The sequence below is a fragment of the Eupeodes corollae genome, chromosome 2 (genome assembly GCF_945859685.1).
Source record: "Eupeodes corollae chromosome 2, idEupCoro1.1, whole genome shotgun sequence".
NCBI classification, from domain to species: domain Eukaryota; kingdom Metazoa; phylum Arthropoda; class Insecta; order Diptera; family Syrphidae; genus Eupeodes; species Eupeodes corollae.
In genome coordinates, this window is record NC_079148.1 from 20,522,319 (window position 1) to 20,531,798 (window position 9,480).

General features: G+C 37.2%; 1 protein-coding gene and 1 long non-coding RNA gene across 3 annotated transcripts; one reads left to right on the forward strand and one right to left on the reverse strand.

Annotated features, from left to right (window-relative positions):
* Nucleotides 1-1,268: 1,268 nt before the first annotated feature.
* On the reverse strand, nucleotides 1,269-4,281 carry LOC129946422 (uncharacterized). Of its 2 annotated transcripts, none has more exons than XR_008781578.1 (3): nucleotides 3,172-4,281; nucleotides 1,926-3,100; nucleotides 1,269-1,869 (listed from the first exon to the last, which is right to left on the reverse strand). It is a non-coding gene; the product is annotated as an uncharacterized LOC129946422 (long non-coding RNA). The 2 variants fall into 2 exon arrangements; XR_008781579.1 differs by having other exon boundaries at nucleotides 1,269-1,647; nucleotides 1,699-3,100.
* A 441-nt stretch (nucleotides 4,282-4,722) lies between these two features.
* Nucleotides 4,723-7,842, forward strand: LOC129947209 (TBC domain-containing protein kinase-like protein). The gene is made up of 8 exons (XM_056057677.1): nucleotides 4,723-5,050; nucleotides 5,118-5,373; nucleotides 5,502-6,417; nucleotides 6,482-6,659; nucleotides 6,717-6,923; nucleotides 6,979-7,250; nucleotides 7,325-7,615; nucleotides 7,685-7,842. Exons 1-8 carry the CDS (start codon nucleotides 4,846-4,848, stop codon nucleotides 7,787-7,789), a joined length of 2,430 nt encoding a protein of 809 aa, XP_055913652.1. The 5' UTR covers nucleotides 4,723-4,845; the 3' UTR covers nucleotides 7,790-7,842.
* Nucleotides 7,843-9,480: the final 1,638 nt, after the last annotated feature.

A 9,480-nucleotide genomic window follows, 5' to 3' on the forward strand; every position in this document is an offset into this window, starting at 1 on the left:
TGGGATTCTTTGAAGCAAATACTTATCAAAGAATTCGACCATAAGATGAGCAGACAGCAGGTCTATCGTCAACTGAGTGAGAGAGTACGTCGTCAGGGCGAGCCACTTCTTCGATATGTCATATGTATGCAAGAACTTGGGTCACATGCTGAAATCGATGAGGCAGAGTTGATCGAATTCATTATCGATGGTTTGAGGGATTCACCAGCAAATGTCTCTATTCTTTTTGCCGCCAAAACTATAGTAGAGCTCAAAAACCTCTTGCCACGATACGAAAAAAGAAGAGTTCCGAGGACTATGGTTGCTAGGGCAACAACTTCTGGAGGAAATATGGTTCCCTCAACTTCAGCATCAAACAACGAGCAGTCCAAGAGATGTTTTAATTGCTCAAAGTATGGGCACATCGCAGCAAAATGTCCAAAGGAGCAACGACCAGCTGGATCCTGTTTCAAATGTGCTGACGAGGGGCACACTTACAAAAACTGCCCTTATATTGTGAAGACCAGAGTTGGAGCCGTGAACCGGGATGCCCTACATGATGACACCAAGGAGCTGACTCAGAGTTTGGATGCTGTTCAGATGGTGAGTGTCGCCTTTATGACAAATAAGAATAAGTGCACAAAATTTATCGATTGTTGTTCTCTTTTGGATACCGGTAGTCCGATTAGTTTCATACGAAAGTCTGTTCTGCCTGAAGAAATTAACGTTCAAGAATCATTAACGTATTCAAGATTTAAAGGATTAGGAAACATTAAACTCTTTACGTACGGTACGATTAATTGTTATATTAATATAAAAGATAATTTAAATCTTGTTTCCCTTATGGTTATTCCAGATGAAGTAACTCCTATACCTTTACTTATTGGTCGTGATCTCCTTGAAATCTTTAATATAAAACTTAACATGAACTGTAATAAAGTTAATATAACTTCTGAGCAGTGTCAAAATGAAATTTGTTCGAATAAAGTTTTTCTTTCTAACCAATTGTATATGTGCACTTATTCTGATGAAAAAACCGAACCTTCAGAGTGTAGTCATTATAAGAACAACATAAATGATGTTTTTGGGAGCAGCGTATTAGCCGGTGAATTAAAGATACAACCTAAAGAACTTAGTGATTGCTTCAAAGACAAGTTGAATACATTTGATCATGATCGGATTAAGCTTAAAGACGATCTTGATGTGAAGAGAGAATACAATAATGTTGAGGTAGATAGTGATTTATTTGGCTGCCATGCTTTTGAGATTATATGGGATAGAAAAGATTATATAGACATTGATTCAAATCTTAGTTTAGACATTTCAAAAACTATTAAAAATATAGTATCTCAAAATTATTTGAATTTTGATAAAACTATGGTTTCACCAAAGGATTTTGAGATGCACATTAGACTTACATCTGATATTCCTGTTTGTTTTGCTCCGCGAAGGCTATCAGTCTCAGAAAAAGGTACTGTGAGTGAAATAATAAAAGACCTATTGGAAAAACGAATTATTCAGCCAAGTAGTTCTCCGTATGCTGCACCAATAGTTTTAGTTAAGAAAAAATCTGGTGAAACCAGAATGTGTATAGACTATCGAGCATTGAACAAACGTACAGTAAGAGATCCTCATCCAATACCATTGATAGACGATTGCATTGAATACCTGGAGGGGAAGAAGGTTATGACCTTATTAGACCTTAAGAGTGGGTTTTACCAGGTAAAGGTAGCAGCAGATTCAACACAATTAACATCTTTCGTAACCCCGAACGGTCAATGGGAATTTCTTAAAATGCCTTTCGGCCTTAAGAATGCGCCCAGTGTTTTTCAGAGATTCATAATTCAAATTTTTCGTGAATTTATAGACAGAGGAGATATAGTTGTCTACCTAGATGATATATTAATTGCTAGTAAAACTATTACTGAACATTTTGAGATACTTACTAAAATTTTATGTTGTGTAGCGAAGAATGGGTTGGAGCTCAACTTGTCAAAATGTCGCTTTGCATATTCGAAACTTGATTACTTAGGGTTTAAAGTAACGGAACATGGCATCCAACCTAGTGATTCCCATATTCGAGCGATTGCTCAATATCCTGTGCCTAAAGACAGAAAGAAATTGCATTCATTTTTAGGACTTTGTTCATACTTTCGCAGGTTTGTCGAATCCTTTTCAAGAATAGCAAGACCTCTTTATAATTTATTAAAAGCTGAAACTCCTTTTAGATTTACTTCCGAATGCGAAGATGTTTTTCAGACTTTAAAGGAACGGTTAACATCTCCACCTGTATTGGCAATCTATAGTCCAAGGAAAGAAACAGAACTGCATTGCGATGCAAGTTCATTAGGGTATGGTGCAGTTCTACTCCAACGACAAGAAGATGATAAATTACATCCGGTAGCATTCTTCTCTAAAAGCACCACTGATCAAGAGGCCAAATACCATAGTTTTGAATTGGAAACTTTAGCCATAATTTCAGCTTTACGTCGGTTCCGTGTTTATTTGCAAGGTATTCCTTTTACAATCGTAACTGATTGCAGTTCTTTAACAATGACACTGAACAAAAAGAATGTTAATCATAGAATTGCTCGATGGGCCTTAGAGCTGGAGGATTATGATTATAAGGTCAAACATCGTAGTGGTGCCAATATGAATCATGTTGATGCCTTAAGCAGATGTAATGTTATATCCGTTATTGACTCTGAGGATGTTGATTTCCAACTCAGAGCAGCCCAAAATCGAGATGTAAAGATTTTGGAAATGAAAAACAAACTATATTTAAAAGATAATAATTCGTTTTTAGTTCAGGATGGTATTGTCTTCAAAAAAAATAAAAATGGTAAACTTCGATTCTATGTCCCATCTGAAATGGAAACTAATGTTATAAGAATGATCCATGAGAAAATTGGGCATTTAGGTGTAACAAAAAGCTCTGATCAAATTGGCCGTCACTATTGGTTTCCGAATGTTCAGGAAAAAGTTGAAAAATACATTAAAAATTGTATCCGTTGCATAATGCACTCAGCACCAGTTCGATCTAATATACGCAATTTGTTCAATATTCCTAAGGAGCCCATTCCATTCCATACAATACACTTGGATCATCTTGGTCCTCTCCCTTCAATAAAGTCAAAGAGAAAACATATATTAGTGGTAATAGATGCATTTACAAAGTTCACTAAATTATACCCAGTTGTATCTACAAGCTCAAAAGAAGTATGTGCAGCACTAAGAAAATATTTTGAGTATTACAGTAGGCCATCAAGAGTAATTACTGATAGGGGAACCTGCTTTACATCACTAGAGTTTAGTTCATTTGTTATAGACCAGAATATAGATCATGTTAAGGTGGCAGTTCATTCGCCACAGGCCAATGGTCAAGTAGAGCGAGTCAATAGGGTATTAACTGGCATGCTTGCTAAGCTTTCGGAACCAATCGAGCACTCAGATTGGGTTGTTACTTTAACACAAATAGAATTCGGACTAAATAACACTATACATCGCGCTATTCAAAATACACCAAGTCAATTGTTATTTGGTATTAACCAAAGGGGAGTAGTAATCGACAAATTAACAGAATTTCTTGATGATAAACAATTAAGTCAACTGGAAAGAAATCTTGAATTGTCAAGAGAAAAGGCTTCAGAAGCAATCACTAAGATTCAGGAATATAATATTAAATATTTTAATGAGCATAATAACCCGGCACGTATATACGATGAGGGTGATTATGTAGTAATAAAAAATGTAGATACAACAACCGGTGTAAATAAGAAATTGGTTCCAAAGTTCAGAGGCCCATACGTTGTTTACAAAATTCTACCTAATGATAGATACGTAATACGCGATATCGAAGGTTGTCAAATCACACAGCTGCCATATGATGGCATTGTCGAGTCTCGAAATATTCGACTTTGGAAGAATCGAGACTCTGAAGGTTCGGTTGATTAAGGGCGACACCTACCATCTCATGATTATAACTTAAGACTTGTTTGTTTAATTTAATCGTGGGCGATCAAATTGTCAGATTGGCCGAGTTGTAGTATAAAATTAAGGCAACTATCATTAATAATGTGTAATTCCCCTTATGTTTAGGTTTCAGAGTTTCGTAGCTAGATGTCGCACGCTGAGCGCGAAACTCTGAAACCTGAGACATAGAAGCGAGACAAAAGGTTGTTTGGCTCGCTCTCATAAAAATTTGTATTCTAACGTCTATTCTATTCAACGGACGCGCCCAAGCCAGTCGAATTAGATTTGTAGTCTTTAAATAAGAGTTATATTTTAATAAAGAAATTATATACCACATATTTGTATTTTTCAATACTACAGGAAAACATAAATAATCTCAAAAATGCTCCATAGACATGGGTCCTTCTAAAATATTCAAAATTATTTCTTTTCTTACGATATACTCAAATATCATTGTCAAACCTGCAAAATATCAAAATATTTTGATATCCTTCGCCTGTTTTCGACAAACCCTGCGATAAAGCCTTCACAAGAACAAATATTTGTAAAATGTGAACTCCACTTTAAACAGATGAAAAGCTCGATCATAAACATATTTGACAGTGAACATTTTGATAGTCAGTTATAACCTTATAAATAAATTTGGCTCATTTAAGAAAATCGACCTGAAATTGGATTCTCAAGTTTAAATTTATTTGAAAAAGCCAAAAATGGAGACTGGCAGCACTTATTCTCCAAACTGCAAACTTTGACAGTTGCACTTTGCAGACCGAGATATTGCACTTTTGTTTTGTTTTTGTGACGAGTATCCTCCCACTTAAGAAAAGTACATAGTTTTTAAAAAATTAAAAGAAATATGAAATCTCAGTAAAAAACAAAAACAGACAACAAAATATGTCACCGTGTATTTCATCGAAAGTAAATACCCATCTAGGTGCAATAACATTCTTTGCAAAAACCCATCCCGGAGATGTTTGTGGCAGCAACGGTCTGCCATTGACCCCGAATTCAATTGCAATTCTCGGCCGAGCGCAAAGATTAAAAGTTATTAAACACCCAAATCTGTGTCAGTACTTGGATATAATCCGAGGCAAACATGGTAAAAGGACAAATAGAACTACTTTAAATGCTAACAATGTCATGGGTGAATGGTTTTTCTATTGCAGAACGTACAATTGTTGTTTCTGAGTACTCTGGTGATACATTGGAACACAAATCGCGGGTTTCCTTTAATTCCAAACAAGTATTAAGAGTTTTCTATCAAATTGCATGTGGAATAGCTGAGGTCCATCGAAATAAGTTTGCGATTCACAATTTGGAACCAAAGAATGTGCTCCTGGATGAGTTGGACAATGTCAAGCTGTTCAATTATGGATTGTTTGATATGACAAATGGAGGGGAATACGTCCCATTCCCAATTGGGTAGGTCAAAATTTCTCATCACAATTTAAAAAAAAAAACTATAAAGTAACACAAGGCCTTTAGTTTAGAGTAGAAATGAGATGCTTTGATATTGGTCTCATTTCAAAACATGTTCTTTTTTATTTTAGAAACATTCGTTACATGGCTCCGGAGCGCATTGCTGGTGCCAAACACAACATTAAAAGTGACATTTGGGGTTTAGGAATCATTATTGCTGAACTCTTGCTAGAATGCCAGCTGTGGGCGAATCTGAAGATATCTCATATCAGTCGAAAAATACTCTCATTCTGTAAGACGAATAGTGTCTTTGAAAAAATTTCCCGCGAGCACAACTGCTACGACAAATACTTAGCCCTCGACAAAGATATTAGGCTGTTGGTTGAAAAATGCCTCTCTGTTACGGTGGGAAATCGCCCTCTTCCCGATGATCTCGTAAAAGACAACATATTCAAATCGAATCTCGAGCTTTGTTCTGTTAAAATTCCCGAAAAACCCAAGCTTCTTCTGTTGCGTTGCCCTCTCGATCAGATTTACTATCTGTGGCAATTGGCCGGAGGCGATGTTCAATCTGAATTGAAAAGTGAAGGATTAATTCGTAGTGAAGCGCCAATTCTGGGACTTCCACGAGTTGTTTGTTTGAGCGGAGCAATTGTGGGACCACAAAGGAGCCAAAGCCATCTCATGGAAGATCGGGTGGTGATCTTAAAGCTGAATAACTTGATTGAGCGGTTGAAGGGCATTCCTGCTATGGCCTACTATCCATTGATACATTCGCCAAAGTTCGTCTTCAACTATGGTTCCGGAATGGAGCAACTGCCATTAATAATTCGTGAACGCGACACCGAATACCAGTTCTATCGAGTTATGTTATTTTCAAGACTTCTAAAGGGCTATCCGTTCACTGCCGATTTGATTGAGAAAGAAGCAGCCGTAGATATTCCACCACTGCTGCGCGGTCCAATTTGGGCTTGTCTCCTTGGAGTTATTCCCAATGGAAGCTATGACAAGATCGATAAAGTAACGCCCACTTCCACCGATAGACAGGTAAGTTTCTAGAGAAGATTTTTTGTATTTGTTTTTTTTTAAAGAAACATTTTTCATCTCCTAGATCGAAGTGGATATACCTCGCTGCCACCAGTACGACGAACTTCTATCATCTCCCGAAGGTCATAGTAAACTTAAGCGACTTCTAAAAGCTTGGGTTACCTCCCATCCACAATATGTCTATTGGCAGGGACTTGATTCGCTTACAGCTCCGTTTTTGTATCTCAATTATAATCAAGAAGGTTAGAATCTAGACCAATCTAGTTTGTTTCCGTGTTTAAGTTGTAATAATTTTTCAGAGCTCGCATTCCTAAGCCTTTACAAATTCATCCCAAAATACCTGCAATGGTTCTTTTTAAAGGATAATTCGGCCATCATAAAAGAGTATCTGAGTAAATTCTCTCAATTGACGGCATTTCATGAACCACTGCTGGCCAAACATCTCAGTGCTATCAATTTCATTCCAGAGCTCTTTGCAATTCCTTGGTTTCTCACCATGTTTTCACGTATATTACCTTGATTTCTGTGTTTTTATTATAATTGATTTGATATTTGCCTCAGATGTATTTCCATTGCATAAGATCCTGCATCTTTGGGATAAGCTGATGCTAGGTGATAACTCATATCCGCTTTTCATTGGTATCTCCATCTTGAAGCAACTCAAGAGCACGCTTCTCAGTTCTGGATTCAACGAATGTATACTGCTGTTTTCTGACTTACCTGACATCGTAATGGAAAACTGTGTTGTGGAGTCACAAAAAATGTATGAAACAACGCCAAAGAGCGTAACCCACCGACAACATGTGATCAGAGAAGGAAAACTTCATGAGTTTGTATGTCTTCCCTTTGGGTTTTAGGTTGTGAGTTTGTCTATGTTCTTTTTGTTGTTTCATTTTTCATTTATTAGGATATCTCTGGACTTACATTAATTGAACTACAATCCGAAATGTGCCCACGCATCAGTGCCAACGACTATTCCCACCTTCTCCTAAATAAGCCAGACGAATTGGCTACAATTGATTTGCGTGGGGTGATAGAATATTCAAGAGTACGCATCGAAAATAGCATAAATATTCCATTTACCTCAGTGCAATTGGGCGATACACGATTGGAGTCATTGAATATTGTTAATTTGGAAGCAATGCTGGAGGGTAAAATTGTTGTTGTGGTCAGCACAATTCATGAAAATGCTGTTTTGGTAAAAAAAATGATTTGAGAAGTATTTTCTTGGATTTGCATTTATAAAAGTTTATTCTCTTTTTTTCAGTTTTCTAAATTTTTCGTGGAGTGCGGAGTGGAGAAAGTATGCATTTTACATAACGGTTTTAGTATTTTACATGCAATCGAACCGAATATACTTTTGTCAACGTAGAATTTTTGTATTACAGAGTAATTAAAGTTATATTATTATAAATATTTAAATAACGGTTATTTTTTCATAAAACAAAACATTTTTTTGTTTTGAGTAAACTTCTGGTGGCTTCCCGACGACACGTACAAATATTTCGTTGCGAGCACCAACAAGCTTCGGATACGAACCGATTTACTGATGACGGACTAAAACGATTTCAAGTCAACGAATTTTGGATCTGGACCTAGACTTTGAGGTCCCTTAATAGAGCACGTGCAGCCGAAAAATTTGTGAAAGCAGATTTAATACTATTGAATTGCGATGGAATGGATCGGATAGAGGGAAATTAAAAGACTGCGATGTATTCTACGGCGACTGCTACCAAGAACTAAAGCAGCGGCTATTTGGGTTTGGATTTGTTGTTGGAACTAGACGCAGGCAAACAATCTCCAGTTTTAACAGTGTGAGCGAACTCATCACGATAATCCCATCAAGGCAAAATTTGCCTTGACAGATGAAGAAGATGAAAACACCGAAGGCATATTCTACGAGCTCTTGACAAAACAATGCAGTGCCCTGGTTATGACATTAAAATTGTGTTAGAGATTTTAACGCAAGGAAGATAAGACATCTTTGGTGGCACAATCGGGAGATACAGCCTGCACGATACCACCTCCGACATGGTAATTGTCGACCAGATTGACCATGTTGCGATCGACGCACGACACTTTTCCAGTATATATTGGGCAACATTGACTCGGACCACTACCTCGTTGTAGTCAAAGCATCAGTCTAAAGCAGTTCCAGGGGGTGGTGGACAACCGAATTCACTTGGTCCAATCATCATTAGTAATAATTGTACCTGGTAGGTGTCTTCTTCTTTTTTTTTTTAATTTTGGGGGAGATGCTTTAAAAAAGAAAAGCTTAATAACTTCTTTCCTGAGAGTGGACATACGATTTTGTTAAACATGACAAGCATGAAGATGAGCAAATGAACGGACATGCAATGCAAGCTGCTCTATCAAGGTCGGATGGATGCTTTTGTGTAAAAAAAGGTTTTAGACAAGGCGTTGCACTTTCATGTGACTTCTTCAAGATTGTTCTGGAAATAATTGGGAAATACATAATCGTCAACACTAGAGGCACAATCTTCCAAAGGTCCGTGCAATTACTCGGATTCGCAGTTGATATTGATATAATTGGAAGATCAAACTGTGATGTCAGTGGTGCGTTAGCATTACGTCGGAAGCGGAGAAGAAGGGTTTACTGGTCAATGAAGTTAAGACCATGCTTATACTCCCATCAACAAAAAGGACATTGAACGACGACGTCTTAGAAAAAATGTTGCCATGGACAGCTATAACTTTGAAATAGTTGTGGACTTTGTCTACCAAGGCAACGTTTTAAAGACATGAATAAATCGCTGCATTCACTAGGAAAGTGCTTTTTAAAGCAACCAAAGTAACCGTCTGTAAGACACTTAACATCCCGGCTCTTATATGTATATGGTGCTGAGGATTGGACATTGTAAAAGGAAGATGAGAACGTCTTAAGATGATTTGTGAGAAAAATTCTTGGAGGATTTTTGGTGCCGTCTGGATAGATGGAGAGTGGAGGAGCAGATACAATGACGAATACGGGCTGTACAGCGACACTGATCTAGTCAAAAGAATAAAAGTCCAACGACTTAGATGGTTGACCATGTAGAGCAA